General features: G+C 37.0%; 1 protein-coding gene across 2 annotated transcripts in view; it reads left to right on the forward strand.

The window, feature by feature from the left end:
• Positions 1–15,641, forward strand: part of LOC130927427 (transmembrane protein 198-B-like) — a 49,857-nt gene extending 34,216 nt beyond the window's left edge. For both annotated transcript variants that reach the window (XM_057853246.1, XM_057853245.1), the window contains exons 5-7: positions 764–887; positions 7,937–8,229; positions 12,070–15,641. In XM_057853246.1, coding sequence (XP_057709229.1) covers positions 764–887; positions 7,937–8,229; positions 12,070–12,222 — 570 coding nt within the window. In that variant the 3' untranslated portion in view covers positions 12,223–15,641. The remainder of the gene's footprint in view (positions 1–763; positions 888–7,936; positions 8,230–12,069) is intronic.
• Positions 15,642–21,909: the final 6,268 nt, after the last annotated feature.

The raw sequence follows: 21,909 nt of genomic DNA on the forward strand, positions 1-21,909 counted from the left end.
TTCATTTATTACTTACAATATGCCTAAAATAACTGCAGGTTAAAATGTGAAGGTTATTGAAAAAAAGTGACATATATCCGATTAATCGATTAATCATTTAATGAATCGTCCGATTAATGGATTATAAAAATAATAGTTACTTGCACCCTAATTTATAATTTATTCATGAAAAAAAAGCTATACACAAAAAATAATTATTAACAAATATTCATATAATTTTAATTGTGACATACATGGACATCACATTTTGGATCATGTAGGACACACTTGTATACCAAATATTAACTCATTCACTGCCATTGATGGACGTCTAATCCAATTTGACTGGTGGGCTTGCAGCGATCAAACTATCACTTTGTTAATTTGTGATCGCTGGGTCTTTATTGGACTGTATTTTTTTTTTTTAATTACCAAAAATACTCACTTGCCCTGTAAAGGGTTAATCTGCAAGTGTCTGGACATTTGTACGATAGGTAATAGTCATTTCAGACTAATCATTGGCAATTAAATGCTTAAGAAGCACTGAAATTGGTTTTCCAAGTGTTACTCAAACTGCATGAAAGTGCAATTTACGAGTAGCAAATACCAATCAACTGGAGTAAAACTTCATTAAGTAGCAAACAAGCTAAAAAAGAAATAAAATAAATAAAATTTAACATTATAAACTACAAGGGTAATGCATTTGGTGCAGTGGATTTCTGTGATTTGGATGAATTAATTATGTTAATGAGAAAAACAAAGATTGGAATTGTCATCAATACAGGTAGCGCCCAAAAAGCAAGTCTGCTGGTTCACGTGGGTCATCATGGGAGTGTGGCCGGTCCTCGCACTACTTGGCGTGCTGATTCAGTGGAAAGTCACAGCAGAAGGTTTTTCTCACACAGAGGGTGAGTATGGAACCACTGCATTTTTGCCACTAACATTTCTTAATGTGATGGGGGCTGGGGAGCAATGACTATTTTCATGATGCTTATGATAGAAAACAATTCACATGTTATTTTGTGTTCCAGTTGTGTGGCTTTACATTGTTTCACATATTAGACTGTGATCAACATCAAATTTTCCACGCGAAAATTGTCTGTTAACTGATTGGCCGCCATTGACAGCACTAGACATCCAATTCATTTTGGCCCTCCAAATCGAAATGAATTGAAAGTCTGCTGTTGTCAATAGCAGGCAATGAGGTAAGAAAGACACTCATTTTGGTAGACAGAACATATTCAGAAATGTTGCAAAAATATTTTGTGTCTCTGTGATATAGTGACTTTTTTATTTTTTTAAATTAGAAATAGCTTGGTTTTCTCTAAATGTTTTTCCTTTTTTCCCCAGTGTGATTAAAAAAAAGAAAGAAAAAAACTTATTTGAATATCTATATTTTAATAAATGGATTTTAAGCACTGCAAATGTAAAAATTATTATATAAATGAGATATACAATGGTAGGAAAGTATTTGAACCTTTTGGAATTTCTCATATTTCTGCATAAAATCACCATCAAATGTGATCTGATCTTTGTCAAAATCACACAGATGAAAATACAGTGTCTGCCGTAACTAAAACCGCCCAAACATTTATAGGTTTTCATATTTTAATGAGTATAGCATGCAAACAGTGACAGTATGGGGGGATAAGTAAGTGAACCCTCTGCATAGGGAGACTTAAAGAGCAATTGAAACCAATTTTTTTAAGTCAGGTGTGTGCCCAATCACTAATGAGTGGTTTAAAGTTACCCTGCCCACTATAAAACACACACCGGATAAGAATTGTCTCGATGAAAAACATTGTCTGATGTGCATAATGGCTCGGTCAAAAGAGCTGTCTGACCTGCGATCCAGGATTGTTGATTTGTATAAAGCTGGGAAAGGATACAAAACCATCTCTAAAAGTCTGGATGTTCATCAGTCGACAGTCAGAGGAGTTGTCTTCAAATGGAGAGAGTTGGGCACTGTTGCTTCTCTCCCAAGAAGTGGCTGTCCACCAAAGATGACGCCAAGAGTTCAGTGCAGAATACTCAGAGGTAAAAAAGAACCCTAGAGTGTTTGCTAAAGACTTACAGAAATCACTGGCACAGTCCAATATTTCTGTGCACACATCAACTATGTGTTAAACTATGTCCAAGAATAGTGTTCATGTATGGACTCCAAGGAGGAAGTCACTGCTGTCTAAAAAACATTGTTGCTCATTACTGTTCGCAAAAAGGCACTTGGTCACTCCACAGAAGTTTTGGCAAAATATTTTATGGACTGATGAAACCAAAGTTTAATTGTTTGGGAGTAACACACAACGTCATATGCGGAGGAAAAAGGGAACAGCTCACAAACATCAACACCTCATCCCCACCGTGAAGCATGGTAGAGGGAGCACCATGATTTGGAGCTGTTTTACTGCCTCAGGGCCTGGACAACTTGCAATCATTAATGGAATAATGAATACAAACGTTTAGCAGGATGTTTTGCAGGAAAACGTGAGGCCGTCTGTCAGACAGTTGAAGCTAAAAAGAGGATGAATGCAATAAGACAATGATCCAAAACACAGAAGTAAGTCAACCTCAGAATGGTTTCAGAAAAACAAAATACACGTTTTGGAGTTGTCAAGTCAAAGTCCAGACTTGAACCCCATTGAGATGCTGTGGCATGACCTAAAGACAGCGATTCATGCCAGACATCCAAGGAAGCTGACTGAACGATAGCAGTTATGTAGAGGAGAATGGGCCAAGATTTGTCCTGATCGATGTGCCAGACTGATCTGCAACTACAGGAAGCGTCTGGTTAAGTTACTGCTGCCAAAGGGGCGTTCAAAATGTGATGGTTCACTTATTTATTTTTCCCCCTTCTGTCATTGTTTGCATGCTATCCTCATTAGAATATGAAAACCTATAAATGTTTGAGTGGTTTTAGTTGAAGCAGACAGTTTTTTCATCGGTGTGATTTTAACAAATATCAGATCACATTTGATGGTGATTATATGCAGAAATGTAAGAAATTCCAAAAGGTTCAGATACTTTTTCGGACCACTGTATAGAAATATATACATATACAGTATATACACATGCATACATACATACATGAAGTAGATGTATACATGCATATATTTCAACGTTTTTCAATAAAATACTTTTCAACGATGGACTGAGGGCGTGAAGTTTGAAGAGCGATATAGCAAGGGATCATTGTAATTTTAGCGTAGAATATCGTAGCTTGATTTCCTGACACCTGTCGATAATTGTTGTATTGCCATTATGTGAGATAATCATTATCGTGAGCCTTGTATTGCAAATTTTATCGCATCAGGAGGTACCCAAATGTTCCTGTCCCTATTACAAACCCATTTTTGTACGTCAAAATACAAGACAAAATCTTATTAAGTATCGACATGAAGTCACCCCAAGCTCCTGCAGTGATATTAGACACTCTCCATTTGTCACAAGTTCATCGAACGGTTTAATTCTGCTTGTAATCATAACCATAATGAGGGAACATAATGTGTGCTTCTGTGTTTGTGTGTTGTTAAGGCAAATCGCCTTTTTAAAGCAACCACAACACAGATGGCGAGATGGCACCCGCAAATGCATGCTGCAAAATCGTCAACACATGACTCTTAGAGGCATGCTTTCATACACAATAACAGACAAATACAAGGTCTCTTGCTCATTCATTCATTTAGCACTCACACAACCACTACAGATATGACAATGTCACACTTAGCCTTCAAAAACAGGATTTAACATTTGGTTGTAATAGCTTTCAGTTAGTGGGCATGGGAAGAGCGATGAAGCCTTGTCACTGAAAAATATAACAGTGAAGGGAAATAGACGTAGAGCATTGTTGCATTTAAACTACACAACAGATTCCCGGGGACGACATGATTTTTTAATAGGAACAAGTGCAGTACTCATAAGCTTCTTCCGCACTGATAAGCAAACATGAAAAAAAAATCGATACGTATACAATATCCGGCTTCCTCTTTGCATATTTTGTGCGTTGCTGCACATGTGGCGGGATGGATAAGAAATGAAGTTAATTTTTGTTATAAACCAGAGGTTTCAAACTCAATCGGGCGGCTTCTCGTAAAAGAGTTTGGGTTGCATCAAAGATTCCCTAAAAAGGGATTAATGTTCCTAACTTGGCTAACTTCTTGGTAAAAACATAACTACAGTATAAGTCATCATTAGTTTGTTATGTTAGCTATATTACAATTAAAAAAGGAAGGCAAAACATTAAATTCCCAGAGCTAAATATACATTGGTTTGAAAAAGTATCTGAACCTTTTGGAATTTCTCACATTTCTGCATAAAATCACCATCAAATGTGATCTGATCTTTTTCAAAATCACACAGATGAAAAAACAGTGTCTGCGTCATCTAAAACCACCCAAACATTTATAGTTTTTCATATTTTAATGAAGATAGTATTCAAACAATGACAGAAGGGGGGAAAAATAAGTAAGTGAACCACTACATTTAATATTTTGTGCCCCCCCCTTTGGCAGCAATAACTTAAATCAGACGCTTCCTGTAGCTGCAGATCAGTCTGGCACATCGATCACGACTAATATTGGCCCATTCCTCTCTACAAAACTGCTGTAGTTCAGTCAGATTCCTGGGATGTCTGGCATTAATCGCTGTCTTTAAATAATGCCACAGCATTTCAATGGGGTTCAAGTCTGGACTTTGACTTGGCCACTCGGTTGCAGCATCCATCGTCTTTTTAGCTTCAACTGTCTGACAGATGGCCTCAGGTTTTCCTGCAAAACATCCTGCTGAACTTTTGGATTCATCATTCCATTAATGATTGCAAGTTGTCCAGGCCCTGAGGCTGCAAAGCAGCTCCAAATCATGATGCTCCCTCAACCATGCTTCACTGTGGGGATGAGGTGTTGATGTTTGTGAGCTATTCCCTTTTTCCTCCGCACATGACGTTGTGTGTTACTCCCAAACAATTAAACTTTGGTTTCATCAGTCCACAAAATATTTTGCCAAAACTTCTGTGGAGTGACCAAGTGCCTTTTTGCAAACATTAAACGAGCAACAATGTATTTTAGACAGCAGCTACTTCCTCCTAGGAGTCCTCCCATGAACACTATTCTTGGCCATAGTTTTACATATAGTTGATGTGTGCGTGTGAGATATTGGACTGTGCCAGTGATTTCTGTAAGTATTTAGCAGGCAGTTTAGGGTTCTTTTGAACCTCTCTTTGTATTCTTTTGGTGTCATCTTTGTCTCCTTGGGAGAGAAGCAACAGTACAAAACTCTCTCCATTTGTAGACAACTTCTCTGACTGTCGATTGATGAACATCCAGACTTTTAGTGATGTTTTGTATAATTTTCCCAGCTTTATACAAATCGACAATCCTTGATCACAGGTCTTCATACTGCTCTTTTGACCGAGCCATGATGCACATCAGACAATGCTTCTCATCAAGACAATTCTCACCAGATGTGTGTTTTATAGATGGCAGGGCAGCTTTAAACCACTCATCAGTGATTGGGCACACACTTGACTTAAATTGTTTGGTAAAAATTGGTTTTAATTACTCTTTAAGTCTGCTTAGGCGGAGGGGTCTCTTACTTATTTTTCCCCCTTCTGTCATTGTTTGCATGCTATCCTCATTAAAATATGAAAACCTATAAATGTTAGGGTGGTTTTAGTTAAAGCAGTCAGTTTTTTCATCTGTGTGATTTTGACAAAGATCAGATAACATTTACAATTTAATGTTTATTTTATGCAGAAATTTGATCATTTCCAAAAGGTTCAGATACTTTTTCATACCACTGTACGCTGGCCACACAATTTTTTTTTTTTTTTTTTTTTTGTCAAAATTGATGTATGTATTATTCATTTTCGTAATCAATTACAATTACCCTTCTTTTGATTTTATTCCAATTAATTATTTGATCTTTTTTCATTTCCAATGGTAAATTACATGCTCGGCCATTTTTTGTTGAATTAAAGTTGTTTTACTATGGTTTTGTTTTTTTTTTTTTGTTTTTTTTGTTTTTTAAAACATTTAATTACTGAATTCTTTTTTTTTTAATTGCTCATGGCAAAATATGCGCAGGCCACTAATACTACTGCTTAATATAATAAAAATAATCATATTATAATACAAATATTGGGCTATAAAATATTTTCCTGCAGGCCTCAAAGTCTTTAGCTGCCTTTGATGGCAATAGACGTCCAATCCATTTGAACTGGGAGGGCTGACAGCAAATGAATAAATGTTAGTTTTCTCATAGCCCTCCCAGTTCAAATCGATTGGAGATCTACTAAGGACAAACTATTTCACAGCAGACGGATGAAAATAGCCATATGATTGGACATCTATCATCGTCAATGGCACTGAAAGAGTTAAGTGGGCATCCTGTATTAGAGCAATTTACAGGTTTTTATGTGGTAAAATAATGGAAGTACATGGAGAAAAGGGGGATGGTGCTGTGGGAGCAGCTGTGAAAAGTGGGGTAGCCGGGGTCAGAACTGGCGCATACTGGGTAAACGGGGCACTCAAGTGGGCCAGTGAGGAAAATCACGTGGCAGCCATTCAATTGCGTGCAGCCCACTACTGATCTGTTTCAACATAATTGGCTCGTCTTCCTCTTCAGTTTTTTTGTTTCATCAATACTTCTGACATCATTGGTCAGCATAGAAACACATACAGACACAATAAGTGGCATTTGGCCAAGGGGTCCAGAGAGGGTGAGCCGAGGAAAAGAAAAAGGGGGTTTCATTAAGCAATTCCCTGGCAGATGGTGCCTCGTTATCCATGCGCTCACAAAGAAAAGCAAAACAATGGACAAGAACACACGCACTCATGGGCGACAGGCTATGATTTTCATGATGTTCACAGAATTTGAGTTTACGTTGTTGCATTACATTACAACATGTTTGAATGTGCAAAAGAATCATTAAAATTAATTTGAGATTGAGATGAAAAATAAGACTATTACATCAAGACCATTTTAAGAGAGTATCTTTGAAAAATGAGAAAGTTAAAAATGCAGCCATTTGCAATAATTTAAGGACAAGTGAGTATGACAAGTATGCGTCTGCACAATATTACTGACCAGGGGTCGCCTCAAAAATGGGACTAATGCTAATTGCTAATTCACTTTGGCTCTTTGGTAAAAACAACACTGAAAGCTAGAGTTATCTTGAACTATGTCTGTCCATTACAGATTTAATTAACAATAATAATAATAAATAATAATAATAAATTGAAAAAGCAAAATAATGGAGCACAGTTTTTAAAATGTATGTATTCATTGTTGATTTTTTTAAAATGTATTATTGTTTTTATAATTTTCTTTTCATTGATTATTAGATTTTTATTACAATTATTTAATTTTTTTTTTTTTTTTTACTTCCCATGGCAATTTTTTAATTAAATTCATGTTTTGTTTTGTTTTTTTAAATGTACGTGTAGTACTATGTTATCTATTTATTTGGTGGTTTAATAATTATTTCATTTAAATTTATATAACTTTTATTGTCCTTGGAAAATTACGCACAGGTCCCACTATTAATACACTTCAATGTCAAAAAGTGGGCCGTAAAATATTGTCCCACGAACTTCAACTAGCCTCTGGGCCTCAAGTTTGGGACCCCTGTTGTTGACGTTCAGCGCAATTAGTTGCCATTTGGTTGGTGATAGACGATCAAGTTGCTTTACAAATGAGCTGTTTTTAAATTGAACACAATGCTCAAAGTTCAGCATATTACCACTTACGAAACTCAAACTAACCTTTTTTTTTTTCATTCTTTCATAAATTTACTAATTTACTGCCATTGACGGTGATAGACATTCAATCCATTTGGACTAAGAGGGCTGGATACGATCAAACGATAAAAAAACTTCAAAATGTGTTAATATTGTTCCTCATCCTCTTCCCCAGTAAATGAATAACATCCTTCTTCCTGATGATGTTCTGTTTTTCTCTCTAGTGGTTTTAAGTCGACAACAAAGGAGAGTGCAGCTCATGCGTATCCGGCAGCGAGAAGAGAGGCTCAAAAAGGAGAACGAGAACAAAAAGAAAAAACAACAGAACCAGAAGAGCAGCCAAAAGCAGAAGGCCAACGGCCGTCACCACCAGCAGTACCACCACCCGGCGACGTCCCACCCCCACCACCCAGCCCGGAGCACGCAGCCCCCGAAAGTCCCTCCCTCCCAGACTGAGCCAGGCTTCCATCGCAAGCCGAACCCAAAAAAGCGCTTTGAAGGAGATGTGCTTTCACCGGTAAGAGCCATGTGAATGAGGGGAATGTCTTACGTCAAGGGAAAATAAATTACTGTATCTGTATCGATATTAGAATCGGTATCAGTGCAACACTATTCTTTAAAATTGTTATGCTATTTTTATTTACCGATACTGCTGATGCTATGCAACTTTTCAAGATCTACTGTATTTCACAACAGCTAGTCGCCCTACCCAAGGTGGTCGCCAGCTATGCGCATTGCCGTCAAAAGGAGCACTTGTCACCCTTCCCAAAATGTTGAGAGCATCTAATCATCATTCTGCTGCAGTGTTGTTTTTGGCAGCCCTTTTAATTTTCCTCTTAGTCTTAGTCTTTTGGACAATAGTACTTATTAGTCTTTGTCTTGTTTTAGTCATTTCAAAATGTGTTTGTCTTCGTCTAGTTTTTCTTTTTTTTTTTTCAAAAACTCAAAAGTTTAATCTAGTCTAGTTTTTAGCTGACATTTACTTAATTTTTTTGTCTATAAAATTCGAACATTTCATTCCAAAATAATTGAATAAAAAAAGGTTCCAACTATTCCGAAAGAACATTGCAACTCATAAAATGTCACATATTGTGAACATGTGAAGGAAACTATGGCGTATTTTCATCACGTTCTTGTCTCGTTAGATTAAAACTGGCATTCGTGTCGTTACGTTTTAGTCAGCAAAGACACATTTTTAGCTTGTTATCATTTCGTCATTGTCATGAAAAAATTGTTTGTCGACGAAATGTTTTCGTTATAGTCATCGTTGACGAAAACAACACTGTTCTGCTATGACTTCATTGAGTTTATTACTAGTAAACGTTCAATCCATTTGAACCGGTAGAAGTAGCACCGACCCTCCCAGTTCAAATCGATTGGACGTCAACTGCCGTCAATAGTAGACAATGAGTTAAGCAGTGTGTGACCAAGCCATGAAAGCAATTACTTTACCGTCATGTGTGAGTATGCAGTAATTTAGTATAAAAAAATATATTTCAAAATGATGTATTGGTACTCTATTGACATCGGCTGATACCACACATCTGCGTGTCGGAATCAGTAATGAGTGAAGAGAAATGGAGCAACACTAGAAAAAAATGGATTACCTTTATAGAACAGTGAAGTATTAAGTTTCAAGCATCCGAAATAGGACTTCGGAAAGTCACAGAAAAAAAAGCATTAGGTGCAGTATTTGTTAGAGGAAGTTTCAGGAAAGACAGCAGCATGTTTGGCCTTGATAGAAAGCTCTTCCAGTGTTTCCACCAGTGCGTCATAGCTTGTTGCCCCCACACCAGGTTACAATAAATGTATTAAAAGTAAAGATGCACCGATACAAGTATCGACACGGGGGGCCGATCCGGGCCGAAATGGTGGTATCAGTATTAGAGTTGTCCCGACTAGTCGACATTGTCGACGTCATTCATGACGTAAGTGCGTCGACGGGCACAACATACCGTCGACGGATAACGATGGGTTAAAAAAGAAAAAATTACATGCGGATAAAGTTTAGAATGGCGGACGCTCGCCATGCAAGTAGTGAAAGCAGCATAAAGCCAAAAAAGCGGACCAGAATGGCCAGAGCCTAGAAGTATTTCAAGGAAATAGGGAGGGTGCCACTGTGTGTCTCTTTGCCAAGCTGAGCTCGCATACCATGGTAGCACATCAGCTATTAACGAACACTTGAAGCGCCGTCACGCAGGTGTAATTTTGGAAGACGAGAAAAAACAACAAGCTAGTGGATAGTAAATCCATACAACTTTCTAACGATTTTTTTAAATTGAAGTTGCCTTTATGTGCGTCGTATCAACATGCATCATTGTTTCCCCCCACGTACTTCACTTTTTTAATCTACTCTGCTGCTGCTCCCGAAAGCTGTAGATCTCAACATCTCTGTGCACAGCATGCAAATTGTATTTATTAGGATCATGGAAGCTCCCACTTGGGGAAAAAAAAATATTTTTTTTTTTTTTTTAATATATATATACATATATATATATATATATATATTTACACATAATATAATAAAAATATATATGGAAACACAGCGCTGGCCTGCTTACTATAATCCATGACTGCACAAATGTTAATGACTTTTTATTATAAAGTATTATATATATATATATATATATATATATATATATATATATATATATATATATATATATATATATATATATATACATAGGAATATACTCTAAAATTAATACTATATATTTAATTTTTGTTACTATGACTATGTGTGCCTTTGATTTAAAATAATTGTGGTAATATTTCAGACAGTTTTTCCCCTCCCCCAGAAAGAGCATCTGAACTCACACAAAGTATTCTGAAATTGATTGTCCGGGACATGAGGCCGATTGCAATTCATTTTAACATTTAAAACAATAGAGACATACCACAAAAAGAGTAAGAATTGTTTTGACTCCTGTTAAAAAGGTGGCGTCATAGTGTTTCCGTTTACATTTTTTTTTGCACTAGTTAATACCAGCAGCATTTAACCTCATTGTTTGTGATTTATAATCGGTATTTATGTTTATTATTTATAGGGTGATAAAGAATTTAAGTGTTCCAAAATGTGTATTTGGGAATTAATAAACTTGAAAAAAAAATTCATTATTAAATTAGTAAAAAAAAAAAAAAAAAATTATCAGATTAGTCGAATAATCGTAAAAATAGTCGGCTGACTAATCAGGAGAAAATTAGTCGTTTGGAACATCCCTAATATATATATAAAAAATGGCCAAAAATTGGTATCGTTGCAACACTAATTAAAAGTACAGGGTGACCCTGCCCCACACAAAAAAGCCCCAAATTCAGATAGGTGTTATTTATTTTTATTCAGAATAGAAATAGACTGTAGCTTTTTTTTCAATATATCTTGCGTTGTGTTTAAAATGAACAAATCTTAGCTACAGTCTTTTTTTTTTTTTTTTTTTTTTTTTTTTAAATGATGCCTATATAAATTTGGGGCTTGTTTTTTATTTGAGTCAACCTGCATACAAATTTTAACTTTGTCTGGTGATACAGTTGATATTTGAACAAACCTGTCCCAGCTGTCTGCCGTTTCACTGATTTGTATTGTATTTTTGTTTGTTTGTTAAAACGGTATCTGTGTTTTTTGTAAGAATTTAAGTACTGTTAATAAATTTTAAATTTATTTTAGTTAGTTATTCTTTAAATAACAGTAAGGCTGTCCCGATCCGATCACGTGATTAAAAATCGGACAGATCGCGCCATTTTTCAGAGGATTAAGATCAGGTGAAAAAGTTCGGGTTTTTAATTTAAAAAAATATATTTATGACTTTCTGCTTAATGCTCATAAAGAGCCACACTCTCCTGCTAAGCTGTGCAGCAAAACTGTCCAGTGCAGTTTGCGTTTGGTAATTAAAGTTAATGATGATTGACAGGTTTGTAGCTTTGATCTTGCCAGAGAAGCTTGGTAGCTCTACGATCAAGGGTACAAATGTGTCAGTCATTGTTTAGCTTGTTACATAGTAGTGTACTGTGGCAACTCATTGTGTAAGTGAGAGGCTGTTCTCAGCAGCGTGATTAAATTAAAAAAGAGAATTCATTCAAATAAAAACAATTAAAATGAAAAACTTTTTTTTCGGTATCGGATCGGAACTCGTTATCGGCATTCTCAAAATCAGAGACTCTGTCTCTGATTTTACGATCGGGACATTCTTCAATAACAAATAATGGTCATAAATTCAAAATTCCTGTCAACTAAACATTTCCGTGGGCCTCTCTACTCCCAGGCTTTGCAAGTTTTTGTTGGAAACTCCGTTTTCTGTATTTTTTGTTTATCTCGTGTCCTCATTTCTTGAATTTTATCTTTGTATTTGTCTTACAACAGAGCTACATCCGCAGTTTCAGAGACAGACAAACAGACAGACGAGCGTACTCCCACAGTCGAATGATGAGCCGCTCCCGGATGGCTGAACTCGACTATGACTGTGGCTCTCAAGTGCCCCTCACAGCGTCTTCTGGAGCGCCAGTTCGTATCTGATGCCTCCAAAGGCGTCAAGCATGGCTCAGAGCGTTAAAGGCTGTGTTCGTATGGCCTTTAAAAATCTACAAGAAAACAGAACGGATTTTAGCTGCATGCTGAGTCGACTTGTCGACCTATTGACGCCAGACAAATAGCAAGAGAGCCTGCAACAAAACTGTCACATCTTTTATTTATCTCTGCTGAATTTTGGACTTGTGGCCCGTGGGTCACATGAATGGCTTTCAGAGATGTTAAGATGTTGCCTCTGCTTGAATATTTTCCATGGAGAAGATTATAACCAACAAGTGTCCTCACTGAAAGATGAAAAAAAACATTTGTTAGCTTTTTAACAGCAGTTTTTAAGAAGTTGTGCGTGTTAACTGCTGGCTGTGTTATTCAAACCAGCTCTACTCAATTGCAAAAACATGTAAGTTCTCGATATTTTTTTCTGAAAGAACAACTTCAATGTATATTATTTTATGCAGACATGGCACAGAGAGGGTCAGATCTACAACCATTCTCTAAGTGTGGAGTCATGAATTACTAAAAAGCTACCAATTATAATTGCAAAATCCTAAAGCAGCACCACAGTGGTATCGTTGCCTAGTTCGTTTGTCTCGACAAATGATCCTTCCTCTTTTTTTTTTTTTTTTAATTTAAATTGCATGTATGTGGCCTCTTTCCAAAAGCCAGTTGGCATCCTGATGAGTAATAGCTGTACAAAATGGAAAAATGTAGTTTGGCTTGCGTATGAATACATGCTCTGCTCCATTTTATTTTCTTCTTTTTATATACACAGCTGGCCAAAAGTACTGGCACCTCTGCAATTCTGTCAGATAATGCTCAATTTCTCCCAGAAAATGATTGCAATTACAGATGCTTCGGTAGTAATATCTTCATTTATTTTGTTTGCAATCTGTTGGCGTCTGAATGAAAAGGGACTCTATGGTAGGATACCCAGGAAGACCTCACTTCTGACCCAGAGACATAAAAAAGCTTGGAGGGAGTTTGCCAAAATTTACCTGAGGAAGCCAAAAACCTTTTGGAAGAATGTTCTCTGGTCAGATGAGACAAAAGTAGAGCTTTTCGGGTAAAGGCAACAGCATAGACTTTACAGGGGGAAAAATGAGGCCTTCAAAGAAAAGGTCCCCACAGTCAAAACATGGTGGAGGTGCCCTGATGTTTTGGGGTTGCTTTGCTACCTCTGGCACTGGACTGCTTGACCGTGTGCATGGCATTATGAAGTCTGAAGACTACCAACAAATTTTGCGGCATAATGTAAGGCCCAGTGTGAGAAAGCTGGGTCTCCCTCAGAGGTCACTGGAGACTTCTAAAGTGGCTAGCAATGAGTCCAGACCTGAATCCGGTAAAACACCTCTGGAGAGATCTGAAAATGGCAGTTTGGAGAAGGCACCCTTCAAATCAAGAATGGTCTAAAATTCCAGCAGACCATTGTAAGAAACTCATCGATGGATACCGGAAGCGGTTGTTCCGAGATATTTTGTCTAAAAGTTGTGCTACCAAGTATTAGGCTGAGGGTGCCAATACTTTTGTCCGGCCCATTTTTGGAGTTTTGTGTAGCATGATAATGTTTTTTTTTTTTCATTCGCTTTTGTGTTTTTCCATTGCAAGCAAAATAAATGAAGATATAACTACCAAATCATTAATTTTCTGGGAGAAATTGAGCATTATCTGACAGAATTGCAAGGGTGCCAATACTTTTGGCCAGCAGTGCACACATACACAAGCAGCAGTTGTGATATGCTGGCCCCTAAAAGTGACTGACTGCTCTGATCATGTTGTGTTAGGTCAAAGCAGACAACACACAACAGTGAACATGTAAAGAAATCAAGTGCTACTGTGTTGGTGGCACACATGCCTTTTGGCAAGAGATGGATTGTACCAAACACTGGTTAAAACAAGGGGTGAGGATTTCTCTCGCAGTGTATTAAAATGTAATTGTGTGATGAGTTTTTTGTTTGGTTGGTTTGTTTTTCAAGAAAATACAGTAAATGCCGTTATTCCTAGGCTAAAATACATTTAAAACCGTCAAGATGGTGGCAAAGACATTGAAATGTGTTTCTTGAGGGAGCGTGAGATGTGATCAATTGCAATGGCGCCCTCTAACGTTTACAAATGGACTCTCCTTGTACATTACTATGGGACTTCTGTCTTCTTGCGATGGACATCCAGAAAGCAGCATTTTTATGGTATTATTTGAACTTTGTACTTATAATTGTTACTTTCTTATTGGATCATGAGACAAGCAGAAATTTAACAACTAAATATATATATATATATTTAAATGCCACCGGAAAAGTACATTTGTACCTATTTTTTGTGTACATCTTGTAGATGTTTAAATAAGACAAAACAAAGGATTGCCATGACTTCAGTACTGAAGTGCCACAATCAGCAATTGTGATTGTGTTGAACTTGGCAGGCCTTGCACTTCTTTGAGGGGTACAAGTGCACTGGTACCTCCTTTCATGCACGAGTGTCCTTTGTCTTGTGTTTTCATTGTGTCGGTGTGTTGACGTGATGTGTTCTGGTGACAATTTCCTCGTAAATCACATGATTTCATGTTAAAATTGGACTAATTTGAAAACATGAAGAACTGTCAGAAAGCCCAGAACAACAATGAAAAAGCGGTATTTTGCAATGATTTCTTACTAAATTATAGTTAAAATATATGTTTTCTTTTGATTTGTTACATCTAATTTTATTTCTAGGTTCTCCTCATCAAATTTCATTTCAATGACAGCAGCATATATTTATATTTAACTTGTGGCTTAATTGTCCTTCCCGTCCATTATCTTTTCTCTTTCAGGATTCCTCTTGTGTCTACATAGTCTGTTTAAACAGTGCATGAAAAACATTTACATCCTCCCAAACGCAATGTTTTGCCATCTTTTTTTTTTTTGGTCTAATTTGACAGTGTTTTTGTTGCATAATTCCAGTCATGTTATCTCTCTTTATAATTTAACAGCAAACAGTTTACTAAAAAGTATGCTGAATTTGGAAGCACTGAATTGCTCCTGTCAAGTTTTCAAAAAGAATACATTTTTCAGTCAGTCTTTGAAACTCCTGCAGGATATGATGAATTAACACTTAATGTAAATAAAAAGATGTACATACTATTTAATTGTAACAAACGTTTGCTGTCGTCATGTTTACACCATGGTCTTGTAGATATTTTTTCAGTGATTATCTGGTGCAGTAGATATTTTCAAATTGCGTTCTTGAATGTTCAAGTGGTTTGTTTTTATTCCAGACAAAAATGAGCCTGTGAAGAGATACTGATTTACCTTATTGCCATCATTCATTTATTATTTTGTATAATAATTATTATTGAGCATGTCATTAAATGGACCTATGATATGATTAAATGAAATACATGTGATTATACAATTGTAGTGGGAGTTGTGTTTTTAAAAGTGGGCGTGTGATTCATGATGAAAATAAATAATATATATTGTGGTTGGAGTTGGAGTTTTCAATGCTATACAGTGGTATGAAAAGGTTTTTGAACCTTTTGGAATTTCTCAAATATCTGATTAAAATCACCATCAATTGTCATCAATTATCTTTGTCAAAATCACATAGATGAAAAACAGTGTCTGCTTTAACTAAAACGACCCAAACATTTATAGTTTTTCATATTTTAATTAAGATAGTATGCAAACAATGACAGAAAGGGGGGGAAAGAGGAAGTGAACCATCACATTTAATATTTTGTGCCCCCCCCCCTTTTTGGCAGCAATAACTTCAACCAGACATTTCCTGTAGCTCCAGATCAGTCTGGCACATCGATCAGGACTAATCTTGGCTCAGTCTTCTCAACAAAACTGCTACAGTTCAGTCAGATTCCTGGGATATCTGGCATGAATCGCTTTCTTTAGGTCATGCCACAGCATCTAAATGGGCTGGACTTTGACTTGGCAACTCCAGAATGTGTATTTTGTTCTTTTGAAACCATTTTGAAGTTGATTTACTTCTGTGTTTTGGATCATTGCCCTGTTACACCATCCATCGTCTTTTTGGCTTCAACTGTCTGACAGACGGCCTCAGGTTTTCCTGCAAAACATCCTGAAAAACTTTTGAATTCATTCTTCCATTAATGATTGCAAATTGTCCAGGTCCTGAGGTAGCTAAACAGCCCCAATCATGATGCGCACTCCACCACGCTTCACGGTGGGGATGAGGTGTTGATGTTTGCGAACTGTTCCATTTTTCCTCCACACATAACGTTGTGTGCTATTCCCAAACAATTAAACTTTGGTTTAATCAGTCCACAAAATATTTTGCCAAAACATCTGTGGAGTGTCCAAGTGCCTTTTTGTGAACATTAAACGGGCAACATTTTTTTTAGACAGCAGTGACTTCCTCTGTGGAGTCCTTCCATGAACACTATCCTTGGCCATACTTTTACATATAGTTGATGTGTGCACATAGATATTGGACTGTGCCAGTGATTTCTGTAAGTCTTTAGCAAACACTCTAGTGTTCTTTTTTACCTCTCTGAGTATTCTACACTGAACTCTTGGCGTCATCTTTGGTGGACGGCCACTCCTTGGAAGAGAAGAAACAGTGCCAAACCCTCTCCATTTGTAGACAACTTCTCTGACTGTCAGTTGATGAACATCCAGACTTTTAGAGATGGTTTTGCATCCTTTCCAAGCTTTATATAAATCAACAATCCTTGATTGCAGGTCTTCAGACAGCTCTTTTGACCAAGCCATGATGCACATCAGACAATGCTTCTCTTCAAGACATTTCTAACCAGGTGTGTGTTTTATAGTCGGCGGGGCAGCTTTAAACCACTCATCAGTGATTGGGCACACACCTGACTTAAATTGTTTGGTAAAAATTGGTTTCAATTGCTCTTTAAGTCCCCTTAGGCAGAGTATTTTCCCCCTTATGTCATTGTTTGCATGCTATCCTCATTATAAAATGAAAACCTATAAATGTTTAGGTGGTTTTAGGTAAAGCAGACAGTGTTTTTTCACCTGTGTGATTTTGACAAAGATCAGATCACATTTGATGGGGGATTTTTGCAGAAATGTGAGAAATTCCAAAAAGTTCAGATACTTTTTCATACCACTGTATATACCCAAGTCACCACAACAATTACAATAAAGTAATATAAACTACAATATGTTTTAAAATGACATTTTACTCATTGGCTGCCATTGAGGGTGCTAGATGTTCAATCCATTTCGACTGTGAGGCCTGGCAGTGATTATTTCTGACAGTTTTTCCCACACAAAATTGGGATTGGCTGTCAAGCTCAGTCAATGACACAGAAAAAATTTGCATTCACAACTAGTCCTCCCAGTTTATTGGACATCTATCGTCATCTATCGTCGTCACTGGCAGACAGAGTTAGATAATATGAAATTTTAAAAATAATAACAATGAATCAACTTTACAGTATTACTAGGGGCATAACCCCAGTGTTTTTCTATTTTTATTATGCATTTTATAAATTTATAGTTTATGGTGGAAAACACTCAGGTGACTTAAAGTTCCGCTCTGAGACCCCCAATTTGGCCAAATTTCAAAATTGTCCTATAGGCATGTGTGATACATCATTGGAAAGCTTAAAATCTCAATTTTCTGGGGGAAGAAACATTTTGAACAGGAGGCCTTTAAATAAAAAACGTTAAAACAGCAAAACCCTAACTGGAGGTGAGAGCACGCGAGAGCATAATTAAAGACGCCATGATTTTAACGAGATATTATCACGTACTTACCTTGTTTCGATCCAAAAACTCCATGTAGCATGTATCATCGAGTGTCAAGAAACAGATGTGAATGGCCATAGCCAGATTTTTCTGGGATTTTATGGGTGAAACATGTAACAAAGGTCGCAATGCAGAAATCGCGGACATCAAGGAGTGGTCGAGATGTACTTTTTCATATATTTACCCTTTTAAACATTTTTTTTTTCTTTGTTTGGATCGATTATTTATCATCTAACATATCGGGGCAAATGCGTCAGTAACAAAAAAAATAAAATCAAGCCATAGTTACACAGTAGATATCCGTGACTTATTTACAGACACCATTTTTTTCATTGTGGTGTAATTTGTTTAAAAGTTTAAAATATGCGAATGAATAATTTTTAAAGTTGTTGTTTTTTTTTTGTTTTTTTTAAACGAAATATTGGACATCAATTAATGATTCTAAGCTAAAAATGACAGACATTTTGAATAATAAATATAATTACTTACGGTACCTTCTTTTTGGCTGGCTGGGTTGAAACAAAAGCAGTTGTGTGACGTCTGTAAACGGGGATTTCCAGGGTAAAACGGACAAATTAAAAATAGTTCAGGGGCTTAATGCACCATGAATCTGCTATGGCAGCATATAGACATATTGTTCTATCAAACACAACAGTTCTTTTGGCTTAAAATACAGCAGTTTATTTTAAAGAAGGGTGCAAGAGCAGAAACTGCTTTTTCAGTCTTGTCTTTGTTTTCCTTTATATTTGTCCATTTTGGGTCATGTGGGTCATACTTGTATACCAAATGTTAAAGGGCAACTGACCTTTTGTGTAATTTTAGGAATATAAACTTTGGACGAGTTCGTCAAAACAACCATGACATTATCAACACGTAATTGCAAGGATAATTTGCGTTGTTTTTTTGTTGTTGTTTTTTTGCACTCCGTTAATGGTCCTTTCGCAAACCCGGAAGTGTGACGTAGATTCCCCGACGCAACAGAGAAGACTATCCACAGCTAGCATAGCAGCAACAACGATGTCAGTGATATTTCCACCAAAGGTAACCATTCAGGATCGCTCTTTCGTGACGCTACCGATGGCAAAGGCTCCCAGGAAAGATGAACTACAATTAATCCCTACATGTTTGAACCTGAGGCGTCAGATGACGGCGATTTACTTGACACAGCAGATGGCGTCATGACGCCAATTGACAGCTCGACACTTCACGAACGGGAGAATGAGTGGTAAACCTAAATCCAGCATCTTGATTTTTTTGTTAGAGAGAATGCGATTACATGGTTGTATATTTTTCCATGCTCTCCGAATAGCTAAAACTGGATATTAGCTAATGGGACAGCTCCTACCGATCTAAATATGGTAAAGCTAGCCCAAATCTGGCTAAATGAATGATATGTTACTGATTTTTCAAAATAAATGACAAAACGATTTCATTTTCCAGGTGTTGCTGTAAACCGTCAAGTAATTACCCTTCCAAGAGTATGCCTGTGTCGTCAGGAGATCCCAGACGTGAGAGCCAAACTTGAGGAGGCTGAAGCACTGACATGGGCATGAATTACATTAAAAAAATAAAACCATAAATTGTAAACAACATTGACACATTTTGTTGACTGTTTAATGTATTCTATTGGTATATAATATATTGTAATTATATTACATTCTGAAAAAATATTCAATAGGCCACAATAATAAATTATACCAGATTTATGTTGAATCAGCATCAGCTTTCGCTGTCAGATTGTGACACAACATATGAGCTAAGTTATACCAAGCACACAATGGCACACATCAAAGTAAAATTTAATAAATTTAGTAAGCAACACAAAGTTAGGATAGCAACGGACTAGCACAACATTGAAAAATGATAATGGCAGTGGGGAATATGTATTTACTCTTTTCTCTAGCATTAAGTGTTCTCTATACAAAGATAATGCATTATCATTAAAATATGAAGGTAACTAGATTTTTCTTTTAAAAAAAATGTGTACTGTATATATGACTAGTTTATGATATCATGTCATCAAAATTTGCACAATTATTTCTCCTAAGTCATCGTCATCTGATGTCGCAGACGGAAGAAATTCAGCATCTGGCAGGCCTCATAGGATCTCTTCAGTCGTCATTGCTGGACACCGCATCACTTGGCATGACTCGACCCACCCTTTCTTGATTTTGGGGAACTGGGTGGCGACTGACTTGCAACGCTTTTTTTATCGTGTTGAGGGTTTCCACCGCTTAATTTTTTATGTTTGGCTTCCTGGAGAAAAATTTTTTAAAAATCACAGCAGCATGAAAATATTGGATGAATCCTAATTTTGATTTAATAATAATTTCTTGGTGGTCAAATAATAATGCCCCAGTCAAAGCAGCATCTATTTGATGCTATTGTTTCCTCTTCAAATAGGCAGACCTTGATGTTGAAGTATACTAGTTATTGTTTTATTGAGATGTATTTTATACATTAGGGCCTGGCAGAGGATTGTTTTATATGTAGGCTTTATATTTACCCTGTGACAGGCCAAAAAACAATGAGCCAAGGACCTATTCGGTGCTGGGAACATTTGAATTTACATAATACTTATTGATATAGTCATAAAATCACATGAGTAGACCTGTCAGCAAACCTATCTACTTATGACAGGGCAACAGAAGCAACAAAAAATGTTGCGCTTCAAAAAACAGGCTGTAGGAGTCCCCCTCGTTTATCAACAGAAGTGCATCAAATTTTAGAATCAGAAAGGTAAGGGTCTACTTACGTATTTGTAAAACCAAGGTTGCATTGTTGTAGGTTTTCAAAGCTGTTGTGGCTGAAATGATGAAAACAATGAGCCGATTGGGGACCTGTATGCATGCTCACAAAAACGGTCTCAACCTTTGCAGGAGAAGTTTTTTTGGACCACTCCTAGAGTCTCGAGTCTTCCTGTGAGCAATTCATCGCTACATATCGAGATGGCATGACGAATCCCACGAGTAAAACCCAGAAAATGTTTGCAATATATGGCGAGGATAGCGTGGTGCTATATTTCCGTGTTCAGAGTGGTGGCGAGGCTTCCTGGAAGTTACGTCATGAGGTAGCGGTCGGCAGGACAGCGCGTCCCTCGTTGCTATGGTGTTGCTATGGCCATAACTCAAAAACTATGCGGTCAATTATTATTATTTTTTTTTTATGTACTTTTTGAGACAGCGAATGATGCATTTAATACAATTCAACTGAGTAAAACACTCAAGAGCAAAATCCGAAAAGCTCTTCAGTTGCCCTTTAATATTATGGTTTTGTTTAATTTTTTTTTTTTTATTACCAAAAATATTCACTTTCTCTATAAAGCAACAAAATGATCTTACCAGGGTCAAATGCCAGCATTGTGGAAAAAAATAGAATGCACGGTATATACTACTTTTCAAGTACTTCTTAGTATATATCTTTACTGACTGGAGACGTGGCACAAAGTTTGGCCTAACAACACTGACCGAAAGCTTTGAAATGACTTTGCTTGCTATCGTCCTCTCTCTGTTTCAGTGATTATCTCCCTCCCATTGTAACCTTTCATTAACATCGCACTCTCTTTGTCTTGCTCACCGGCTGTGCTGCCTTCTCAGTCGCGCTTTCTTCTAGCATTCTTTTTTTCCTCCCCCGTCTGCTTCTTATCTCTGCTAACATTTTCAGTCCAGTAACTTCAGACACATGCTGCACTGTAGATCTCACTGTAGCAGGGCCCAGCTCATTAACTGGCCATTGTTCACGCCGACCGTTTCTGATCATTTCAACGGGGCCCCCACTTTGTCAAAGAGTGAATTAGATGTGCACAGTAAAATGCTACGCTTGGTGGCAAGGCAATTGTTTCAGTTGATAAATGTAGTGCGCACAAGCTACATGAGGGAGGGCACCAACGATTTTAAAACTCCTTGTCGGGTCAGAAGAACCTTGAACAATTTCTGATAACAAATGTCTTTATTTTGAA

Source organism: Corythoichthys intestinalis, chromosome 12 (genome assembly GCF_030265065.1).
Source record: "Corythoichthys intestinalis isolate RoL2023-P3 chromosome 12, ASM3026506v1, whole genome shotgun sequence".
Taxonomy (NCBI): domain Eukaryota; kingdom Metazoa; phylum Chordata; class Actinopteri; order Syngnathiformes; family Syngnathidae; genus Corythoichthys; species Corythoichthys intestinalis.